This window comes from Triticum urartu, chromosome 2A, assembly GCF_056163025.1.
Source record: "Triticum urartu cultivar PI428250 chromosome 2A, HENAU_Tu73, whole genome shotgun sequence".
Classification (NCBI taxonomy): Eukaryota; Viridiplantae; Streptophyta; class Magnoliopsida; order Poales; family Poaceae; genus Triticum; species Triticum urartu.
Genome location: NC_141874.1, coordinates 96,640,858 through 96,665,840, shown reverse-complemented (window position 1 = coordinate 96,665,840; position 24,983 = coordinate 96,640,858). Strand labels below are relative to the sequence as shown.

Sequence of the window (24,983 nt, the reverse complement as noted above, 5' to 3'; positions counted from 1 at the left end):
AGTCCAGGGTCCGATTCAGACTCGGCAAGAGCTCTGGTTATTCCAGGATCAAACTATACTTTAACATGTAGCAGCAACAAAATGCTTGGCAGAATCCCGTTCCAGTGAAACAGCTATATGAAGGTCATGCCTAACTATTTCCAATCTTAAGAATGTATACAACACTTGGCCCAAAATTACCAATTATCAAGTGCAGATCAAACGGCTAAAACCTAGGAGTAGACACAATACAAGCAGAATCAAGAACAGTTACCGAAGAACAACACTGCTTCTTGCCCGGTTGGCCCATCCCAGGCCGCCGTCGAGGGGTCGCTCACTCCCTGGCGATGTGGTGCCCTCGCACGCGGACTCCCTCCGCTCCTCTCCCCAGCCGGCCGGCGTCCCCACCCCACCAACGTGGACGCTGCACCCCGCGAGCGCGCTCTCCTGGGCCTCGCCGCGACTCGCCGGGTCGCGACGCACCGCAGAGCCTCCGGCTCCTCGGCGCGTCCACGGCCGCCGCTGCGCCTGGAGTTTCGTGGCTTCTCGTCTTTGCTTTCGCTCAGTTCTTTTTTTTAGGGGATTGCTCTGCTTTCGCTCACTTGCTAGGCTGGGGATGCGTTGCTGTACTTGAGCTTGTGGCACACTGGCGCTGCTGCACTGGGCCAGTGGGGTGAGGTCCGGGAAAATAGTACCGCCTCGCCCGCGGAAGGAATGCAGACCGGTTAGCTGGTTATATAAGAGAGAGTTAAATGACGAATCAACCTGTGGTTGAGTTGGTTAGGTGGACAGTGGTATCCTCAACCCATCAGGGTTCAAATCCTGATGCTCGCATTATTCCTGGATTTATTTCAGGATTTTCGGCGATGCGCTTTCAATGGGGTGAGTGTATGCGCGTGTATATGAGCGCTTGTGTCTGTACTGATGCTCAAAAAAAAAGAGAGAGTTAAATGCACTAGAGGTCCTAAAAGTTTCGTCGTTGTGTTACTTTAGTCCTATTTCTTGGAAAATGCACTTTTAGGTCCCAATTTTTTCATAAGTGGTTCACTCGAGGTCCTTTTCTTCACTAGAGCTCGCTGACCTGCCCTCGTGGCGCTTTGACCCACACCACGTCGACACAGGGCCCATTCGCCAGGCGAGAAATTTTGCAATAAGCCCCTCCCGATCTATTCCCCTCTTAGTGGCATCCCATCTCCTCTTTCGGGGCTAATCTGGCGACACTGGAGGTGATCGGCGGCGGCGTCAGCGACGATTTCTTGCACGCGGTGGCGATTTCCGCCGTGCGGCGACGAGCGGAGGTGATCTGGAGGGCAATCTGAGCGGGTGCCCGTCAAGATGCCCCCTCTGCGACGGCCAATGGGCGATCCTCCTCCCTCTTACGGTAAGAACCCTAATCTTGTCGCTCCTCTGCTCCTATAGTGCTTCTAATCTGCAAGGATTATGCCATAGTCATAGATTTACTTCGATTTGCACTGTCATATTTAGGATTCCTAGACCGCATGCTCTGATTTGAGGTTAGGGTTAGGGTTTCAGTTCTAAATTCCAAAAGACTACTTCTTTTGTAATTTTTTCGCTGCAATACATCAATTGAAATTTGACAAATTGTTTCCATTGTAATGATAGGACCAAATGAAGAAGTGTTTTCTATTGAAATCAATTATGGTGGGCTGTTTTGTGGATTTGGGTCGAACAAGTCTTATATTGATGGAAAAATCGAGTATTTTGATGGATGTGAAGTTGAGACATGGTCTCCACTTTGGATCAGTGACTTTCTGCTGCAGCTAGGATATGATATGGCCCAGTGTAATGTTTATTGGCTGCTCCCTGGTATGAATTTGTATACAGGACTGCGGATTGTTGACAGGGATATAGACACACTTAGCATGTCTGTTGTTGTTCCTAAGTTTCAACATTTTCAACTATATGTTGATCAGAAAGAATTAACTGGTAACATAGGCTTTGATGATGTGTGCATCACTGGATCTACAGAGCTTCCACCAGTGCTTAGTCCAACAAAGCATGGTGTTAATTTGCATATCAGGAATAGTCCTAGACTAAAGACCAAAGCTGTGAAGGGCAAGCTAAATGAAGCACATGTGGGCAGCAGCAGTGGGACAAGGGCTGAGACAGATGTACAAAAGGAGAGAACAAATAAGAGAAGAGAAAGAGTGGAAGTGCATGAGCAAGAAACTGATGACAGTAGTAGTGGCTCAGAGTGGGTTGACTCTGACAATGAAGTTCAGAAGGATGACGATGATCTGTTTGCAGAATGGGTTGATGACAAGCATGAGAAGAAAAAGAAGAGGAAATCAGAGTGGATTGATGGTAGTGACTATGATTCAGAAGAATTGGTTGAACTCAATGCTACCTCTTTTAGCACTGCGTTGGTTTTCCCCAAAGAGGAAGGGATGATGCAGCAAAGTAGCGTAAGTATTTCCCTCAGTTTTTAAGAACCAAGGTATCAATCCAGTAGGAGGCTACGCGCGAGTCCCTCGCACCTGCACAAAACAAATAAATCCTCGCAACCGACGCAAATAGGGGTTGTCAATCCCTATAGGGCCACTTACGAGAGTGAGATCTGATAGATATGATAAGATAATATTTTTGGTATTTTTTGTTGGGGAACGTAGCATAAATTCAAAATTTTCCTACGTGTCACCAAGATCTATCTATGGAGTCATCTAGCAACGAGGGAGAAGTGGATCTACATACCCTTGTAGATCGCGCGCGGAAGCGTTCAAGAGAACGGGGTTGATGGAGTCGTACTCGTCGTGATCCAAATCACCGATGATCCTAGCGCCGAACGGACGGCACCTCCGCGTTCAACACACGTACGGAGCAGCGATGTCTCCTCCTTCTTGATCCAGCAAGGGGGAAGGAGAGGTTGATGGAGATCCAGCAGCACGACGGCGTGGTGGTGGAAGTAGCGGGATTCCAACAGGGCTTCGCCAAGCGCTGCGGGAGGAGGGAGATGTGTCATGGGAGGGAGAGGGAGGCGCCAGGGCTTGGTGTTGCTGCCCTCCTTTCCCCTACTATATATAGGGCCAAGGGAGAGGGAGGGGGGCGCAGCCTTGGCCCTTCCTCCAAGGAAGGGTGCGGCCAGGGAGGAGTCCCTCCTCCCCAAGGCACCTCGGAGGTGCCTTCCCCTTTTAGGACTCTTCCCTTCCCTTGACTCTTGGCGCATGGGCCTCTTGGGGCTGGTGCCCTTGGTCCATATAGGCCAAGGCACACACCCCTACAGCCCATGTGGTCCCCCGGGGCAGGTGGACCCCTTTGGTGGACCCCCGGGACCCTCCCGGTGGTCCCGGTACGTTACCGATAAAACCCAAAACTTTTCCGGTGACCAAAATAGGACTTCCCATATATAAATCTTTACCTCCGGACCATTCCGGAACTCCTCGTGACGTCCGGGATCTCATCCGGGACTCCGAACAACTTTCGGGTTACCGCATACTAATATCTCTATAACCCTAGCGTCACCGAACCTTAAGTGTGTAGACCCTACGGGTTCGGGAGACATGCAGACATGACCGAGATGACTCTCCGGTCAATAACCAACAGCGGGATCTGGATACCCATGTTGGTTCCCACATGTTCCATGATGATCTCATCGGATGAACCACGATGTCAAGGATTCGATCAATCCGGTATACAATTCCCTTTATCTAGCGGTACATTACTTGCCCGAGATTCGATCGTCGGTATCCCGATACCTTGTTCAATCTCGTTACCGGCAAGTCTCTTTACTCATTCCGTAACACATCATCCCGTGATCAACTCCTTGGTCACATTGTGCACATTATGATGATGTCCTACCAAGTGGGCCCAGAGATACCTCTCCGTTTACACGGAGTGACAAATCCCAGTCTTGATTCGTGCCAACCCAACAGACACTTTCGGAGATACCTGTAGTGTACCTTTATAGCCACCCAGTTACGTTGTGACGTTTGGCACACCCAAAGCACTCCTACGGTATCCGGGAGTTGCACAATCTCATGGTCTAAGGAAATGATACTTGACATTAGAAAAGCTTTAGCATACGAACTACATGATCTTGTGCTGGGCTTAGGATTGGGTCTTGTCCATCACATCATTCTTCTAATGATGTGATCCCGTTATCAATGACATCCAATGTCCATGGTCAGGAAACCGTAACCATCTATTGATCAACGAGCTAGTCAACTAGAGGCTTACTAGGGACATGGTGTTGTCTATGTATCCACACATGTATCTGAGTTTCCTATCAATACAATTCTAGCATGGACAATAAACGATTATCATGAACAAGGAAATATAATAATAACTAATTTATTATTGCCTCTAGGGCATATTTCCAACAGTCTCCCACTTGCACTAGAGTCAATAATCCAGTTCACATCGCTATGTGACTAACACTCAAGGTCACATCCCCATGTGACTAACACCCAAAGAGTTTACTAGAGTCAATAATCTAGTTCACATTACCATGTGATTAACACTCGATGAGTTCTGGGTTTGATCATGTTATTCTTGTGAGAGATGTTATAGTCAACGGGTCTGAATCTTTCAGATCCGTATGTACTTCGCAAATTTCTTATGTCATCTTGTAGATGCAACTATTATGCTATATTTGGAGCCATTTCAAATAACTGTTCTACTTGGAGCTATTCTAAATTGTTGCTCCATTATACGTATCCGGTATCTCTACTCAGAGCTATCCGGATAGGTGTTAAGCTTGCATCGACGTAACTCTTTATATCGAACTCTTTATCACCTCCATAACCGAGAAATATATCCTTATTACTCTAAGGATAATTTAGACCGCTATCTGGTGATCTACTCCTAGATCACCTTTGTACCCTCTTGCCAGATATGTGGCAAGGCACACATCAGGTGCGGTACTCAGCATGGCATACCGTATAGAGCCTATGACAAAAGCATAGGGGACGACCTTCGTCCTTCCTCTTTCTTCTGCCGTGGTCAAGCTTTAAGTCTTAACTTCATACCTTACAACTCAGGCAAGAACTCCTTCTTTGACTGGTCCATCTTGAACACCTTCAAGATCATGTCAAGGTATGTGCTCATTTGAAAGTACCATTAAGAATTTTGATCTATCCTTATAGATCTTGATGCTCAATGTTCAAGTAGCTTAATCCAGGCTTTCCATTGAAAAATACTTTCCAAATAACCCTGTATGCTTTCCAGAAATTCTACGTCATTTCTGATCAACAATATGTCAACATATATTTATCAGAAATTCTATAGTGCTCCCACTCACTTCTTTGGAAATACAAGTTTCTCATAAACTTTGTATACACCCAAAACTTTGATCATCTTATCAAAGCATACATTCCAACTCCGAGATGCTTACTCCAGTCCTTAGAAGGATTGCTGGAGCTTTGCATACTTATTAGCATCTTTCAGGATTAACAAAACCTTCCGGTTGTATCACATACAACCTTTCCTCAAGAAAATCGTCGAGGAAACAATGGTTTTTGACATCCTATCTGCAAGATTTCATAAATAATGCAGTAATCGCTAATATAATTCCAACAGACTCTTAGCATCGCTACGAGTGAGAAAGTCTCATCATAGTCAACTCCTTGAACTTGTCGGAAAAAATCTTAACAACAAGTCGAGCTTTCTTAATGGTGATACTTACCATCATTGTCCGTCTTCCTTTTTAAGATTCATCTGTACTCAATAGCCTTACGACCATCGAGCCGTTCTGCCAAAGTCTTCACTTTGTTTTCATACATGTATCCTCTCTCGGATTTTATGGCCTCGAGCCATTTATCGGAATCCGGGCCCACCATCGCTTCTCCATAGCTCGTAGGTTCATTGTTGTCTAGCAACATGACTTCCAAGACAGGATTATGTACCACTCTGAAGTAGTATGCATCCTTGTCATCCCACGAGGTTTGGTAGTGACTTGATCTGAAGTTTCATGATCACTATCATAAGCTTCCACTTCAATTGGTGTAGGTGCCACAGGAACAACTTCCTGTGCTCTGCCACACACTAGTTGAAGAGACGGTTCAATAACCTCATCAAGTCTCCACCATCCTCCCACTCAATTCTTTCGATAGAAACTTTTCCTCGAGAAAGGACCCGATTCCAGAAACAATCCCTTATTGCTTTCGGATCTGAGACAGGAGGTATACCCAACTGTTTTGGGTGTCCTATGAAGATGCATTTATCCGCTTTGGGTTCGAGCTTATCAGCCTGAAACCTTTTCACATAAGCGTCGCAGCCCCAAACTTTTAAGAAATGACAGCTTAGGTTTCTCTAAACCATAGTTCATACGATGCCATCTCATCGGAATTACGTGGTGCCCTATTTAAAGTGAATGTGGTTGTCTCTAATGCCTAACCCATAAACTATCGTGGTAATTCGATAAGAGACATCATGGTATGCATCATATCCAATAGGGTGCAGTTATGATGTTCGGACACACCATCACACTATGGTGTTCCAGGCTGTATTAGTTGTGAAACAACTTCCACAATGTCTTAATTCTGTGCCAAACTCGTAATTCAGATATTCATCTCTATGATCATATCATAGATATTTTATCCTCTTGTCACGACGATCTTTCAACTTCACTCTGAAATTACTTGAACCTTTCAATAATTCAGACTCGTGATTCATCAAGTAAATATACTCAACATCTACTCAAATCATCTGTGAAGTAAGAACATAACGATATCCACTACACGCCTCAGCACTCATTGGACTGCACACATCAAAATGTATTACTTCCAACAAGTTGCTTTCTAGTTCCATTTTACTGAAACCGAGGCTTTCAGTCATCTTGCCCATGTGGTATGATTTGCATGTCTCAAGTGATTCAAAATCAAGTGAGTCCAAACGGTCCATTTGCATGGAGTTTCTTCATGCATATACACCAATAGACATGGTTCGCATGCCTCAAACTTTTCAAAACGAGTGAGCCCAAAGATCCATCAACATGGAGCTTCTTCATGCGTTTTATACCGATATGACTTACGTGGCAGTGCCTCAAGTAGGTGGTACTATCATTACTATCTTTTGGCATGAACATGTGTATCACTACGATCGAGATTCAATAAACCATTCATTTTAGGTGTAAGACCATTGAAGGTATTATTCAAATAAACAGAGTAACCATTATTCTCCTTAAATGAATAACCGTATTGCGATAGACATAATCCAATCATGTCTATGCTCAACGCAAACACCAATCTTGATGGTAGAGGGAGCGTACGATATTTGATCAACCTTGGAAATACTTCCAACACATATCGTCATCTCACCTTTAGCTAGTCTCCGTTTATTCCGTAGCTTTTATTTCGAGTTACTAACACTTAGCAACCGAACCGGTATCTAATACCCTGGTGCTACTAGGAGTACTGGTAAAGTACACATCAACACAATGTATATCCAATATACTTCTATCGACCTTGCCAGCCTTCTCATCTACCAAGTATCTAGGGTAATTCTGCTCCAGTGGCTGTTCCCCTTATTACAGAAGCACTTAGTCTCAGGTTTGGGTTCAACCTTGGGTTTCTTCACTAGAGCAGCAGCTGAATTGCCGTTTCATGAAGTATCCCTTCGTGCCCTTGCCCTTCTTGAAACTAGTGGTTTCACCAACCATCAACAATTGATGCTCCTTCTTGATTTCTACTTTTGTGGTGTCAAACATCGCGAATATCTCAAGGATCATCATATATGTCCCTGATATATTATAGTTCATCACGAAGCTCTAGCAGCTTGGTGGTAATGACTTTGGAGAAACATCACTATCTCATCTGGAAGATCAACTCCCACTTGATTCAAATGATTGTTGTACTCAGACAATCTAAGCACAAGCTCAACAATTGAGCTTTTCTCCCTTAGTTTGCAGGCTAAGAAAATCGTCGGAGGTCTTATACCTCTTGACGCGGGCACGAGCCTGAAATCCCAATTTCAGCCCTCGAAACATCTCATATGTTTTGCGACGTTTCAAAAACGTCTTCGGTGCCTCAACTCTAAACCGTTTAACTGAACTATCACGTAGTTATCAAAATGTGTATGTCAGATGTTCGTAACATCCACAGACAACGTTCGAGATTCAGCACACTGAGCGGTGCATTAAGGACATAAGCCTTCTATGAAGCAATGAGGACAATCCTCAGTTTATGGACCTAGTCCGCATAATTGCTACTATCAACTTTCAACTAAATTTTCTCTAGGAACATATCTAAACAGTAGAACTAAAGCGCGAGCTTCGACATAATTTGCGAAGACCTTTTGACTATGTTCAGGATAATTAAGTTCATCTTATGAACTCCCACTCAGATAGACATCCCTCTAGTCATCTAAGTGATTACATGATCCGAGTCAACTAGGCCGTGTCCGATCATCACGTGAGACGGACTAGTCATCATCGGTGAACATCTTCATGTTGATCGTATCTACCATACGACTCATGCTCGACCTTTCGGTCTCTTGTGTTCCGAGGCCATGTCTGTACATGCTAGGCTCGTCAAGTCAACCTAAGTGTTTCGCGTGTGTAAATCTGTCTTACACCCGTTGTATGTGAACGTTAGAATCTATCACACCCGATCATCACGTGGTGCTTTGAAACAACGAACTGTCACAATGGTGCACAGTTAGGGGGAACACTTTCTTGAAATTATTATGAGGGATCATCTTATTTACTACCGTCGTTCTAAGTAAACAAGATGCATAAACATGATAAACATCACATGCAATCAAATAGTGACATGATATGGCCAATATCACTTTGCTCCTTTTGATCTCCATCTTCGGGGCTCCATGATCATCATCGTCACCGGCATGACACCATGATCTCCATCATCATGATCTCCATCATCATGATCTCCATCATCGTGTCTTCATGAAGTTGTCTCGCCAACTATTACTTCTACTACTACAGCTAACGGTTAGCAATAAAGTAAAGTAATTACATGGCGTTGTTCAATGACACACAGGTCATATAATAAATAAAGACAACTCCTATGGCTCCTGCCGGTTGTCATACTCATCGACATGCAAGTCGTGATTCGTATTACAAGAACATGATCAATCTCATACATCACATATATCATTCATCACATCCTTTTGGCCATATCACATCACATGGCATACCCTGCAAAAACAAGTTAGACGTCCTCTAATTGTTGTTTGCATGTTTTACGTGGCTGCTATGGGTTTCTAGCAAGAATGTTTCTTACCTACGCAAAGACCACAACGTGATATGCCAATTGCTATTTACCCTTCATAAGGACCCTTTTCATCGAATCCGATCTGACTAAAGTGGGAGAGACAGACACCCGCTAGCCACCTTATGCAACTAGTGCATGTCAGTCGGTGGAACCAGTCTCACGTAAGAGTACGTGTAAGGTCGGTCCGGGCCGCTTCATCCCACAATGCCACCGAATCAAGATTGGACTAGTAACGGTAAGCATATTGAACAAAATCAACGCCCACAACTACTTTGTGTTCTACTCGTGCATAGAAACTACGCATAGACCTAGCTCATGATGCCACTGTTGGGGAACGTAGCATAAATTCAAAATTTTCCTACGTGTCACCAAGATCTATCTATGGAGTCATCTAGCAACGAGGGAGGAGTGTATCTACATACCCTTGTAGATCGCGCGCGGAAGCGTTCAAGAGAACGGGGTTGATGGAGTCGTACTCGTCGTGATCCAAATCACCGATGATCCTAGCGCCGAACGGACGGCACCTCCGCGTTCAACACACGTACGGAGCAGCGATGTCTCCTCCTTCTTGATCCAGCAAGGGGGAAGGAGAGGTTGATGGAGATCCAGCAGCACGACGGTGTGGTGGTGGAAGTAGCGGGATTCCAACAGGGCTTCGCCAAGCGCTGCGGGAGGAGGGAGAGGGAGGCGCCAGGGCTTGGTGTTGCTGCCCTCCTTTCCCCCACTATATATAGGGCCAAGGGAGAGGGGGGGGGGGGCGCAGCCTTGGCCCTTCCTCCAAGGAAGGGTGCGGCCAGGGAGGAGTCCCTCCTCCCCAAGGCACCTCGGAGGTGCCTTCCCCTTTTAGGACTCTTCCCTTCCCTTGACTCTTGGCGCATGGGCCTCTTGGGGCTGGTGCCCTTGGCCCATATAGGCCAAGGCGCACACCCCTACAGCCCATGTGGTCCCCCGGGGCAGGTGGACCCCTTTGGTGGACCCCCGGGACCCTCCCGGTGGTCCCGGTACATTACCGATAAAACCCGAAACTTTTCCGGTGACCAAAATAGGACTTCCCATATATAAATCTTTACCTCCGGACCATTCCGGAACTCCTCGTGACGTCCGGGATCTCATCCGGGACTCCGAAAAACTTTCGGGTTACCGCATACTAATATCTCTATAACCCTAGCGTCACCGAACCTTAAGTGTGTAGACCCTACGGGTTCGGGAGACATGCAGACATGACCGAGATGACTCTCCGGTCAATAACCAACAGCGGGATATGGATACCCATGTTGGTTCCCACATGTTCCACGATGATCTCATCGGATGAACCACGATGTCGAGGATTCGATCAATCCGGTATACAATTCCCTTTATCTAGCGGTACGTTACTTGCCCGAGATTCGATCGTCGGTATCCCGATACCTTGTTCAATCTCGTTACCGGCAAGTCTCTTTACTCATTCCGTAACACATAATCCCGTGATCAACTCCTTGGTCACATTGTGCACATTATGATGATGTCCTACCAAGTGGGCCCAGAGATACCTCTCCGTTTACACGGAGTGACAAATCCCAGTCTTGATTCGTGCCAACCCAATAGACACTTTCGGAGATACCTGTAGTGTACCTTTATAGCCACCCAGTTACGTTGTGACGTTTGGCACACCCAAAGCACTCCTACGGTATCCGGGAGTTGCACAATCTCATGGTCTAAGGAAATGATACTTGACATTAGAAAAGCTTTAGCATACGAACTACATGATCTTGTGCTAGGCTTAGGATTGGGTCTTTTCCATCACATCATTCTTCTAATGATGTGATCCCGTTATCAATGACATCCAATGTCCATGGTCAGGAAACCGTAACCATCTATTGATCAACGAGCTAGTCAACTAGAGGCTTACTAGGGACATGGTGTTGTCTATGTATCCACACATGTATCTGAGTTTCCTATCAATACAATTCTAGCATGGACAATAAACGATTATCATGAACAAGGAAATATAATAATAACTAATTTATTATTGCCTCTAGGGCATATTTCCAACATTTTTATGATAAAGATGCAAAGTAAAATAAAGGCAAAGTAAATAGCAAAGTAAATAACTAAGTAGTAGGAGATTGATATGATAAAGATAGACCCGGGGGCCATAGGTTTCACTAGTGGCTTCTCTCGAGAGCATAAGTATTCTACGGTGGGTGAACAAATTACTGTTGAGCAATTGACAGAATTGAGCATAGTTATGAGAATATCTAGGTATGATCATGTATATAGGCATCACGTCCGAGACAAGTAGACCGACTCCTGCCTGCATCTACTAGTATTACTCCACTCGTCGACCGCTATCCAGCATGCATCTAGAGTATTAAGTTAAAAACAGAGTAATGCCTTAAGCAAGATGACATGATGTAGAGGGATAGACTCATGCAATATGAAGAAAACCCCATCTTGTTATCCTCGATGGCAACAATACAATACGTTCCTTGTTTCCCTTACTGTCACCGGGAAAGGACACCGCAAGATTGAACCCAAAGCTAAGCACTTCTCCCATTGCAAGAAAGATCAATCTAGTAGGCCAAACCAAACTGATAATTCGAAGAGATTTGCAAAGATAGCCAATCATACATAAAATAATTCAGAGAAGATTCAAATATTATTCATAGATAGACTTGATCATAAACCCACAATTCATCGATCTCAATAAAAACACCGCAAAAAGAAGATTACATCGAATAGTTCTCCACAAGAGAGGGGGAGAACATTGTATTGAGATCCAAAAAGAGAGAAGAAGCCATCTAGCTACTAACTATGGACCCGTAGGTCTGAGGTAAAATACTCACACTTCATCGGAAGGGATATGGTGTTGATGAAGAAGCCCTCCGTGATCAATGCCCCCTCCGGCGGAGCTCCGGAACAGGCCCCAAGATGGGATCTCGTGGATACAGAAAGTTGCAGCGGTGGAATTTGGGTTTTGGCTCCGTATCTGATCGTTTGGGGGTACGTGGGTATATATAGGAGGAAGAAGTACATCGGTGGAGCAACAGGGGGCCCACGAGGGTGGAGGGCGCGCCTGGGGAGGGGTAGGCGCGCCCTCTACCTCCTGGCCTCCTGTTACGTGTCTTGACGTAGGGTCCAAGTCTCCTGAGTTGTATTCGATGAGAAAATCACGTTCCCGAAGGTTTCATTCCGTTTGGACTCCGTTTGATATTCCTTTTCTTCGAAACCCTAAAATAGGCAAAAAACAACAATTCTGGGCTGGGCCTCCGGTTAATAGGTTAGTCCCAAAAATAATATAAAATTGGATAATAAAGCCCAACAATGTCCAAAACAGTAGATAATATAGCATGGAGCAATCAAAAATTATAGATACGTTGGAGACATATCAAGCATCCCCAAGCTTAATTCCTGCTTGTCCTCAAGTAGGTAAATGATAAAAATAGAATTTTTGATGCGGAGTGCTACTTGGCATAATTTTAATGTAATTCTTCTTAATTGTTGTATGAATATTCATATCCGAAAGATTCAAGACAAAAGTTCATATTGACATAAAAATGATAATACTTCAAGCATACTAACAAAGCAATTATGTCTTCTCAAAATAACATGGCTAAATAAAGTTATCCCTACAAAATCATATAGTCTGGCTATGCTCTATCTTCACCACACAAAATATTTAAATCATGCACAACCCCGATGACAAGCCAAGCAGTTGTGTCATACTTTTGACATTCTCAAAACCTTTTCAATCTTCACGCAATACATGAGCGTGAGCTATGGATATAGCACTATAGGTGGAATAGAGTGGTGGTTGTGGAGAAGACAAAAAAGGAGAAGATAGTCTCACATCAACTAGGCGTATCAACGGGCTATGGAGATGCCCATTAATAGATATCAATGTGAGTGAGTAGGGATTGCCATGCAACGGATGCACTAGAGCCATAAGTATATGAAAGCTCAAAAAGAAACTAAGTGGGTGTGCATCCAACTTGCTTGCTCATGAAGACCTAGGGAAATTTGAGGAAGCCCATCATTGGAATATACAAGCCAAGTTCTATAATAAAAAATTCCCACTAGTATATGAAAGTGATAACATGAGAGACTCTCTACTATGAAGATCATGGTGCTACTTTGAAGCACAAGTGTGGTAAAAGGATAGTAACATTGTCCCTTCTCTCTTTTTCTCTCATTTTTTTATTTTTTTATTTGGACCTTTTCTCTCTCTCTTTTTTACCACACTTGTGCCCAAGGGGAGTCCTACTCCCACCGGGAGTAGGATTCCCCCTCCCCTTCCCTAGTTGGATTAGGAGAGGAAGGAAGGGGGAGAGGGGGGAAGGAAAGGGGGGCCGGCCCCCCACCCAATTCGGATTGGGCTTGGGGGGCGCCCCCTCCTAGGCTCCCTTCTCCTCTCTCCCACTATAGCCCAATAAGGCCCACATACTTCCCGGGGGTTCCGGTAACCTCCCGGTACTCCGGTATATGCCTGAACTCACCCGGAACCATTTCGATGTCCAAACATAGGCTTCCAATATATCGATCTTTATGTCTCGACCATTCCGAGACTCTTTGTCATGTCCGTGATCATATCCGGGACTCCGAACTACCTTCAGTACATCAAAACACATGAACTCATAATACCGATCGTCACCGAACATTAAGCGTGCGGACCCTACGGGTTCGAGAACTATGTAGACATGACCGAGACTCATCTCCGGTCAATAACCAATAGCGGAACCTAGATGCTCATATTGGTTCCTACATATTTTATGAAGATCTTTATCGGTCAAACCGCATAACAACATACGTTGTTCCCTTTGTCATTGGTATGTTACTTGCACGAGTTTGATCGTCGGTATCTCAATACCTAGTTCAATCTCGTTACCGGTAAGTCTCTTTACTCGTTCTGTAATGCTACATCCCGTAACTAACTCATTAGTTATATTGCTTGCAAGGCTTATAGTGATGTGCATTACCGAGAGGGCCTAGAGATACGTCTCCGATACACAGAGTGACAAATCCTAATCTTGATATATGCCAACTCAACAAACACCATCGGAGACACATGTAGAACATCTCTATAGTCACCCAGTTATGTTGTGATGTTTGATAGCACACTAAGTGTTCCTCTGGTATTCGGGAGTTGCATAATCTCATAGTCATATAGGAACATGTATAAGTTATGGAGAAAGCAATAGCAGTAAACTAAACGATCATTGTGCTAAGCTATCGGATGGGTCAAGTCAATCATATCATTCTCTAATGATCTTATCCCGTTAATCAAATGACAACTCATGTCTATGGTTAGGAAACATAACCATCCTTCACTAACTGATTAACGAGCTAGTCAAGTAGAGGCATACTAGTGACACTTTGTTTGTCTATGTATTCACACATGTACTAAGTTTCTGGTTAATACAATTCTAGCATGAATAATAAACATTTAACATGATATAAGGAAATATAAATAACAACTTTATTATTGCCTCTAGGGCATATTTCCTTCAGTTTCCCACTTGCACTAGAGTCACTAATCTAGATTACATTGTAATGATTCTAACACCCATGGAGTCTTGGTGCTGATCATGTTTTGCTTGTGAGAGAGGCTTAGTCAAAGGGTTTGCAACATTCAGATCCGTATGTATCTTGCAAATCTCTATGTCCCCCTCCTTGAATTGATCGCGGATGGAATTGAAGTGTCTCTTAATGTGCTTGGTTCTCTTGTGAAATCTGGATTCCTTTGACAAGGCAATTGCACCAGTATTGACACAAAAGATTTTCATTGGACCCGATGCACTAGGTATTACACCTAGATCGGATATGAACTCCTTCATTTGCTACTTGCGAAGCAGCTATGTACTCCGCTTCACACGTTGATCCTGCCATGACGCTCTGCTTGGAACTGCACCAGCTGACAGCTCCACAATTCAATAAAAAATACATATCCGGTTTGTGACTTAGAGTCATCCGGATCAGTGTCAAAGCTTGCATCGACATAACCGTTTACGACAAGCTCTTTGTCACCTCCATAAACGAGAAACATATCTTTAGTCCTTTTCAGGTATTTCAGGATGTTCTTGACCGCTGTCTAGTGATCTACTCCTGGATTACTTTGGTATCTTCCTGCTAAACTAATAGCAAGGCACACATCAGGTCTGGTACACAACATTGCATACATGATAGAACCTATGGCTGAAGCATAGGGAATGACTTTCATTTTCTCTCTATCTTCTGTTGTGGTCAGGCATTGAGTCTGACTCAACTTCACACCTTGTAACACAGGCAAGAAACCTTTCTTTGCTTGATCCATTTTGAATTTCTTCAAAACTTTATCAAGGTATGTGCTTTCTGAAAGTCCAATTAAGCGTCTTGATCTATCTCTATAGATCTTTATGCCCAATATATAAGCAGCTTCACCGAGGTCTTTCACTGAAAAATTCTTATTCAAGTATCCTTTTATGCTATTTAGAAATTCAGTATCATTTCTGATCAGCAATATGTCATTCACATATAATATCAGAAATGCTACATAGCTCCCACTCACTTTCTTGTAAATACAGACTTCTCCAAAAGTATGTATAAAACCATATGCTTTGATCACACTATCAAAGCGTATATTCCAACTCCGAGAAGCTTGCACCAGTCCATAAATGGATCGCTGGAGCTTGCACACTTTGTTAGCACCTTTTGGATCGACAAAACCTTCTGGTTGCATCATATACAACTCTTCTTTAAGATATCCGTTAAGGAATGCAGTTTTGACATCCATTTGCCAAATTTCATAATCATAAAATGTGGCAATTGCTAACATGATTCGGACGGACTTAAGCATCACTATGGGTGTGAAGGTCTCATCTTAGTCAACTCCTTAAACTTGTCAAAAACCTTTTGCAACAAGTCGAGCTTTGTAGACAGTAACATTACCGTCAGCGTCAGTCTTCTTCTTCAAGATCCATTTATTCTCTATGGCCTGCCGAGGAACGGGCAAGTCAACCAAAGTCCACACTTTGTTCTCATACATGGATCCCATCTCAGATTTCATGGCCTCAAGCCATTTTGCGGAATCTAGGCTCATCATCGCTTCCTCATAGTTTGTAGGTTTGTCATTGTCAAGTAACATGACCTCCAGAACAGGATTACCATACCACTCTGGTGCAGATCTTATTCTGGTTGACCTACGAAGTTCGGTAGTAACTTGATCAGAAGTTTCATGATCATCATCATTGGCTTCCTCACTTACTGGTGTAGGAATCACTGCAACTGATTTCTGTGATGAACTACTTTCCAATAAGGGAGTAGTTACAATTACCTCGTCAAGTTCTACTTTCCTCCCACTCACTTCTTTCGAGAGAAACTCCTTCTCTTGAAAGGATCCATTCTTAGCAACAAATATCTTGCCTTCAGGTCTGTGATAGAAGGTGTACCCAATAGTCTCCTTTGGGTATCCTATGAAGACACATTTCTCCGATATGGGTTTGAGCTTATTAGGTTGAAGCTTTTTACATAAGCATCGCAGCCCCAAACTTTGAGAAACGACAACTTGGGTTTCTTGCCAAACCACAGTTCATAAGGTGTCGTCTCAACGGATTTTGATGGTGCCCTATTTGACGTGAATGCAGCTGTCTCTAAAGCATAACCCCAAAACAATAGCGGTAAATCAGTGAGAGACATCATAGATCGCACCATAACTAATAAAGTGCGGTTACGACGTTTTGACACACCATTACGCTGTGGTATTCCAGGTGGCGTGAGTTGCGAAACTATTTCGCATTGTTTCAAATGAAGACCAAACTCGTAACTCAAATATTATCCTCCATGATCAGATCATAGAAACTAATTTTCTTGTTACGATGATTTTCCACTTCACTCTAAAATTCTTTGAACTTTTCAAATGTTTCAAACTTATGTTTCATCAAGTAGATATACCCATATCTGCTCAGATCATCTGTGAAGGTAAGAAAATAACGATACCCGCCGCGAGCATCAACACTCATCAGACCGCATACATCAGTATGTATTATTTCCAACAAGTCTGTTGCTCGCTCCATTGTTTCGGAGAACGGAGTCTTAGTCATCTTGCCCATGAGGCATGGTTCGCAAGCATCAAGTGATTCCAAAAGCCCATCAGCATGGAGTTTCTTCATGCGCTTTACACCAATATGACCAAAACGGCATTGCCACAAATAAGTTGCGCTATCATTATTAAATGTATATCTTTTGGCTTCAATACTATGAACATGTGTATCACTACTATCAAGATTTGGTAAAAACAGACCACTCATCAAGGGTGCATGACCATAAAAGATATTACTCATATAAATAGAACAACCATTATTCTCTGATTTAAATGAATAACCGTCTCACTTCAAACAAGATCCAGATATAATGTTCATGCTCAACGCTGGCACCAAATAACAATTATTTAGGTATAAAACTAATCCCGAAGGTAGATGTAGAGGTAGCGTGCCGACGGAAATCACATCGACTTTGGAACCATTTCCCACGCGCATTGTCACCTCGTCCTTAGCCAATCTTTGCTTAATCCGTAGCCCCTGTTTCGAGTTGCAAATATTAGCAACATAACCAGTATCAAATACCCAGGCGCTACTGCGAGCATTAGTAAGGTACACATCAATAACATGTATACCAAATATACCTTTCACTTTGCCACCCTTCTGCTCTGCCAAATACTTGGGGCAGTTCCGCTTCTAGTGACCAGTCCCTTTGCAGTAGAAGCACTGAGTCTTAGGCTTAGGTCCAGACTTGGGCTTCTTCACTTGAGCACAATTTGCTTGTCGTTCTTCTTGAAGTTTCCCTTCTTCCCTTTACCCTTTTTCTTGAAACTGGTGGTCTTATTGACCATCAAGACTTGATGCTCCTTCTTGATTTCTACCTACGCAGCCTTTAGCATTGCGAAGAGCTCGGGAATTGTCTTATCGATCCCTTGCATATTATAGTTAATCACGAAGCTTTTGTAGTTTGGTGGCAGTGATTGAGAACTGTGTCAATGACACTATCATCAGGAAGGTTAACTCCCAGCTGAGTCAAGTGGTTGTGGTACCCAGACATTCTGAGTATATGTTCACTGACAGAACTATTCTCCTCCATTTTGCAGCTGTAGAACTTATTGGAGACTTCATATATCTCAATCCTGGCATTTGCTTCAAATATTAACTTCAACTCCTGGAACATCTCATATGCTCCATGACGTTCAAAACGTCGTTGAAGTCCCGGTTCTAAGCCGTAAAGCATGGCACACTGAACTATCGAGTAGTCATCAGCTTTGCTCTGCCAAATGTTCATAACATCTGGTGTTGCTCCTGCACCAGGTTTGTCACCTAGCGTTGCTTCCAGGACGTAATTCTTCTGTGCAGCAATGAGGATAACCCTCAAGTTACGGACCCAGTCCGTGTAATTGCTACCATCATCTTTCAACTTAGCTTTCGTTAGGAACGCATTAAAATTCAACGGAACAACAGCACGTGCCATCTATCTACAACATCATAAACATGCAAAATACTATCAGCTACTAAGTTCATGATAAATTAAAGTTCAATTAATCAAATTACTTAAGAACTCCCACTTAGATAGAAATCCCTCTAATCATCTAAGTGATCACGTGATCCATATCAACTAAACCATGTCCGATCATCATGTGAGATGGAGTAGTTTTCAATGGTGAACAACCTATGTTGATCATATCTATGCTACCTCTTGAGCACTGCGTTGGTTTTCCCCGAAGAGGAAGGGATGATGCAGCAAAGTAGCGTAAGTATTTCCCTCAGTTTTTGAGAACCAAGGTATCAATCCAGTAGGAGGCTACGTGCGAGTCCCTCGTACCTGCACAAAACAAATAAATCCTCGCAACCACCGCAAATAGGGGTTGTCAATCCCTATAAGGCCACTTACGAGAGTGAGATCTGATAGATATGATAAAGATAATATTTTTGGTATTTTTGTGATAAAGATGCAAAGTAAAATAAAGGCAAAGTAAATAGCAAAGGAAATAACTAAGTAGTAGGAGATCAATATGATAAAGATAGACCCGGGGGCCATAGGTTTCACTAGTGGCTTCTCTCGAGAGCATAAATATTCTACGGTGGGTGAACAAATTACTGTTGAGCAATTGACAGAATTGAGCATAGTTATGAGAATATCTAGGTATGATCATGTATATAGGCATCACGTCCGAGACAAGTAGACCGACTCCTGCCTGCATCTACTAGTATTACTCCACTCGTCGACCGCTATCCAGCATGCATCTAGAGTATTAAGTTAAAAACAGAGTAACGCCTTAAGCAAGATGACATGATGTAGAGGGATAGACTCATGCAATATGAAGAAAACCCCATCTTGTTATCCTCGATGGCAACAATACAATACGTGCCTTGTTTCCCTTACTGTCACCGGGAAAGGACACCGCAAGATTGAACCCAAAGCTAAGCACTTCTCCCATTGCAAGAAAGATCAATCTAGTAGGCCAAACCAAACTGATAATTCGAAGAGATTTGCAAAGATAGCCAATCATACATAAAATAATTCAGAGAAGATTCAAATATTATTCATAGATAGACTTGATCATAAACCCACAATTCATCGATCTCAATAAAAACACCGCAAAAAGAAGATTACATCGAATAGTTCTCCACAAGAGAGGGGGAGAACATTGTATTGAGATCCAAAAAGAGAGAAGAAGCCATCTAGCTACTAACTATGGACCCGTAGGTCTGAGGTAAACTACTCACACTTCATCGGAAGGGCTATGGTGTTGATGAAGAAGTCCTCCGTGATCAATGCCCCCTCTGGCGGAGCTCCGGAACAGGCCCCAAGATGGGATCTCGTGGATACAGAAAGTTGCGGCGGTGGAATTAGGGTTTTGGCTCCGTATCTGATCGTTTGGGGGTACGTGGGTATATATAGGAGGAAGAAGTACGTCAGTGGAGCAACAGGGGGCCCACGAGGGTGGAGGGCGCGCCTGGGGGGGGGGGGGGTAGGCGCGCCCCTACCTCATGGCCTCCTGTTACGTGTCTTGACGTAGGGTCCAAGTCTCCTGAGTTGTATTCGATGAGAAAATCACGTTCCCGAAGGTTTCATTCCGTTTGGACTCCGTTTGATATTCCTTTTCTTCGAAACCCTAAAATAGGCAAAAAACAACAATTCTGGGCTGGGCCTCCGGTTAATAGGTTAGTCCCAAAAATAATACAAAAGTGGATAATAAAGTCCAATAATGTCCAAAACAGTAGATAATATAGCATGGAGCAATAAAAAATTATAGATACGTTGGAGACGTATCACTCAGAGATTCAAATGTTGAGGATTTTAAATCTGAAAAAGAAGTTGAAGTGAAGGACAAACATGGACAGAATAAAAAGAAGAAGAAGGTAAAGCTTAAAAGATTCAGGCCTGAGAACATGAAGGAACTTGATTTCCACATTGGCATGGTGTTTCTATCAGTCATTGAGCTTAGAGGAGCAATACAGGAGTACATTGTGCAGAATAGAGTGCATATCAAATATCTTAAGAATGATAAGCAGAGAGTTAGGGCTCATTGTGTGGAGGGTTGTCCTTGGTATTTGTTTGCTGCACCTGACAGCAGGACAAAGAGCTTTGTGGTGAAGAAATACATTGGAGAACACACATGCTCAAAGGAATGGGAGCTGCAACAGTTTACTGCAAGATACTTAGCAAATAGATATTTGGAAAAATTCAGGGCAGATGGGAAAATGTCTCTTCAGGACTTTGCAAGGATAGTGCAGCTTGATTTCAATATGACCACAACAAGGAGCAAACTTTCAAGAGCCAGAAGGATTGCACTAAAGCAAATAAAAGGAGATGAACTGAAGCAATATGACATGCTATGGGACTATGCAGAAGAAATAAGAACAACTAATCCTGGGAGCAGCATGTTTCTAACAGTTAAGGATGGGAAGTTTGAGAGCCTGTACATGTCATTGGATGCTGCCAAAAGAGGGTTTTTAGCTAGTTGTAGACCTGTCATATGCATTGATGGGTGTCACCTAAAGACTAGATATGGGGGAATTATGTTGACTACTATTGGAATTGATCCCAATGATTGTATCTTCCCTATTGCCATAGGTATAGTAGAAGTTGAGGACAAGAACACATGGATGTGGTTTTTGAACACATTAAAAGAGGAACTTCTCATACGCAACGCTGCCCCATGGACACTGATGAGTGATAGACAAAAGGTATCTTAGTATGTAATGCACACTTCCTTTATTATTTGTGTTTTCATGTGTTTTTTGGTAATATAATTGTATTTCTATGTGAATGCAGGGGTTGATCAATGCAGTAGAAGTTGTTTTCCCTGATGCTGAACATAGATTTTGTGTAAGGCATCTACATCAGAACTTTGCCAAGAACTGGAAAGGGGATATCCTGAAAAACAAATTGTGGCAAATTGCAAGGGCCACCACTAGGGCAGATTGGCTTGCAAGAATGGCAGAGATGAAAGAGTTGACCCAGGAGGGATATGAGTATTTGGAGGCAATTAATCCTAGAACTTCCTAAGTGTGACCTACTTCTCAATAACAATTGTGAAGTTTTCAACAGGTCAGTTATCCTCTGCCTTTAATTATTTGAATGATCTCTCTACTTGTGAGCTGCTAGATAACTAACATAGTATCACATAATTTACTATGTAGGTATATCCTTGATGCTAGAGTGTTGCCCATTATTACTATGTTAGAAAAGATCAAGGATCAGTTGACTACTAGATATTATAGCAAAAATAAGGAGGCAGAGGAGTGGTGTGGGACTCTATGTCCAAAGATAAGGAAGAAACTGGACAAATAGATAAAGATGTCTAATAACTGCATTGCATACCCTGCTGGAAAAGGGATTTTCAAAGTCAAAGGTTTGACTGGACAGTACACTGTTGACATACTTAAGATGTTGTGTACATGCAAATACTGGCAGCTCACTGGAATTCCATGTAGACATGGTATTTCTTGTTTAAGGCATGATAGAATTAAACCTGAAGATGTGGTGTCACATTCCTACAGCATAGCTGCATTTAAGAAAGCTTATGGTCATGTCATAATGCCAAGTAGAGATCCTAAAGATTGGCCCAAAACTAATGGTGTTGCAATTAAACCACCAAGGTATGAGAAAGTTGTTGGAATGCCTAGTACAAAAAGAAAGAAGAATCATGTTGAGGAGGAAGAGGGAAGAAGGATGAGTAGACATGGAATTGTAGGCCATTGTAGTGTTTGCAATACAGAAGGACACAACAAGAGAAAGTGCCCTCAGCTAGGAAGGGGTCCAACAGGAGCAACTAGTCAAGATGCAGCTGGTCAAGCAGCACCTGTTGGTGAAGATGCACCTGCTGAAGCAACACCAGCTGGTGAAGATGCACCTGCTGCTCAAGCCGGAGCTTGTCAACCAGCAACAAAAAGCAACCAAGAAAAAGCTTCCAGTGAAGAGGAAGATTTTGTCCAAACCAAAGGTACAATTAATTATCCTGTTCTGATCTATATTTTGCTAGCTCTAGTGTGGCTAATCTGTATTTGTATCTTGCAAGGAAACTGCTAGCACTAGTGTGGCTGCATCTACCACAACACATGTGTATGAGCAGAATGTTTCAGTGTTGGAGATACTACAGGAACAAGTATGTTGTAATACTCAAGTTAACTATGTTGATGTCAAACCATTTCAAACTCAAAATATTTGTTGTTCTTTCAGGCCATATCAACTCAGCAGTCTCAAACCACTGCTCAAGGCCCTCTACCAGAAAGTGCATTCATTGCAAACTATAGAGATGCTATTCCAAAGCCAAGACCTACTACAACAACTCTTGGTTTAAAAAGGCAGAGGAAGAAAAGGGCAGTGAAGACCAAGGAGAACACAGTTCCTGAAGTATAGAAGAAGAAAAGTGTTCTGATGCTGTAGTTTGAGCTTGAAAACAAAAAAGCTTCTTTTGGGCTAGCACTGATTGGTTTGAAATTAAACCTAGTGTTCTCATGATGCAGGTTTCATCCAAACCATCAACAATGTCTTTTGAACTAGACAAGCAGGGCATGTTTATGTGCTTGCCTAGTACTAGTATGGCCAAGTGAACTATTCTGTGAACTATGCAATGTTGGAAATGAACTATTATGTGAGCTTTGTTGTTCTACATGTCAATGCATTCTTGTGAATGTTTCAAAAGCTAATCAGCAATGCGGATGATCACCTCGACTGTCCACAAGACCAAAAATGAGTAAAAATAAGCCGCGACCGTCCACGAGACAAAAAAGAGTAAAAATAAGCTAACTTTCATTCAAATCAAACACTTCATTTAGATCAAAATGCTTCCAAAATCTCAATCTTGCTTTTCAATTCAGATTAAACACTTCATTCAAATAGTTCATCCCAATAGTGCTTACATATACTTCATTCATTTCAGAGCCACTACATAAACCATCACAACCAACAAAGTGGCAATACAAAACAAGAACATCCTAACTAAGCAGATCAACTCATCTAGCTTCTTCACAACATCAATCATCACACAATTGCAAATCTTCTGGACTTCAACACCTCTGTCTTCTTCCTCCTCTGCCTCTTCACTTTCTGTATCGCCCAATGAATGACCACAGATACCTCCAGATCTTCCTGTTCTTGCAATAGATATGTGTCCATTCTTAACCAGAAAATCAAAATAGTTATCTAGGCCATCTTCCCAGTAGTAGTCCTGGCATGGATTCATTCCAACCTGGATGAATTTGACACATTCAGAAAAAAGAGAAATGGGATAGAGTCAAAGATAAAGGCTTCAAAACATCAAACTCTTGGTTCTTACACGATGGTTGGGGCACTTGTAGAACACCCGTCCAGGGTTGGCAATAGATTTCGAACGAAACACAATGGTGTCACGAACATGGCAGCAAGGACAAGCCACGAGCGGCAACATACCATACGAAATTGGAGCTTGCGTTGGCAGCGGCGGCGGCGCTGACGACGACACTACCATGCTCCTCTTCTTCATCTGCTTCCCTGCCGAGGAGCTTGAAGTGCCGGCCATGGCTAGGGTTAGGGCACAAGAGAGACAGAGAGGGATTTGGGGAAGAAATGGAGCAAGGGACCGGGGAATGTGAAGAAGAGTGTTTCTAGGGGGTTTTTTGTAAAAAAGAGCAGCCTCCACAGCCCCTGTGTCGACGTGGCATGGGTCAAAGTGCCACGAGGGTAGGTCAGCGAGCGCTAGTGAAGAAAAGGACCTCGGGTGAACCACTTATGAAAGAATTGGGACCTAAAGATGCATTTTCAAAGAAATAGGACTAAAGTGGCACAACGATGAAACTTTTAGGACCTCCAGTGCATTTAACTCTATAAGAGAGCTTGGGTGCGATGGAGTGGAGCACGCAGCTGCGTGGTGGGCACAAAGCGAACTATTCTTTCGCATTTTACTAAAGAATACCGTGTGCACGCCACAATAAGTAGCATAACTTAATTTTTATAGGGCGCCTCTTCTTTGAAGCGGCCCCACCAAATTGAAATTGCAAAAATTAATTTTGAAGGTTCTGTGCTCATATGTGTAGTAACTACTAGCAAACTTTTTGTAACTTAAAAATACAAAAAATGTCATCTCTTAAACATGGTGATGTTTTATGTTTGTCCATATGAATTTGTTTTTATGTTGAACAATTTTTTTTGGTTCCCATGAATTTCTTTCCACATCCTTGTATGCGTTGAACTACTTGATTTAGAGTTATATGTAGAAAATATCTTGCAGTAGTTTCTAGACAGCTTGATTTACAGTTCAGTAATTTCTAGACAGCTTGATTTAGAGTTCTATGTAGAAAATGCTTGCAAAATTTCCTAGTAGATGATTAGGAA

At 43.0% G+C, this 24,983-nt stretch overlaps 2 protein-coding genes and 1 non-coding gene across 3 annotated transcripts; all 3 read left to right on the top strand.

Moving 5' to 3' along the window:
• The first annotated feature begins 1,335 nt into the window (after positions 1–1,335).
• Positions 1,336–21,677, top strand: LOC147984049 (uncharacterized). The gene is made up of 4 exons (XM_087540963.1): positions 1,336–1,360; positions 1,825–2,362; positions 20,422–21,355; positions 21,444–21,677. Exons 1-4 carry the CDS (start codon positions 1,336–1,338, stop codon positions 21,675–21,677), a joined length of 1,731 nt encoding a protein of 576 aa, XP_087397089.1.
• A 210-nt stretch (positions 21,678–21,887) lies between these two features.
• LOC147984048 (uncharacterized) lies at positions 21,888–23,224 on the top strand. The gene is made up of 4 exons (XM_087540962.1): positions 21,888–22,601; positions 22,690–22,776; positions 22,851–23,024; positions 23,138–23,224. The coding sequence occupies exons 1-4, from the start codon at positions 21,969–21,971 to the stop codon at positions 23,222–23,224; spliced, it is 981 nt and encodes a 326-aa protein (XP_087397088.1). The 5' UTR covers positions 21,888–21,968.
• A 1,286-nt stretch (positions 23,225–24,510) lies between these two features.
• LOC147984047 (U5 spliceosomal RNA) lies at positions 24,511–24,629 on the top strand. The gene has a single exon (XR_015617824.1). It is a non-coding gene; the product is annotated as a U5 spliceosomal RNA (small nuclear RNA).
• The last annotated feature ends 354 nt before the right edge of the window (positions 24,630–24,983 follow it).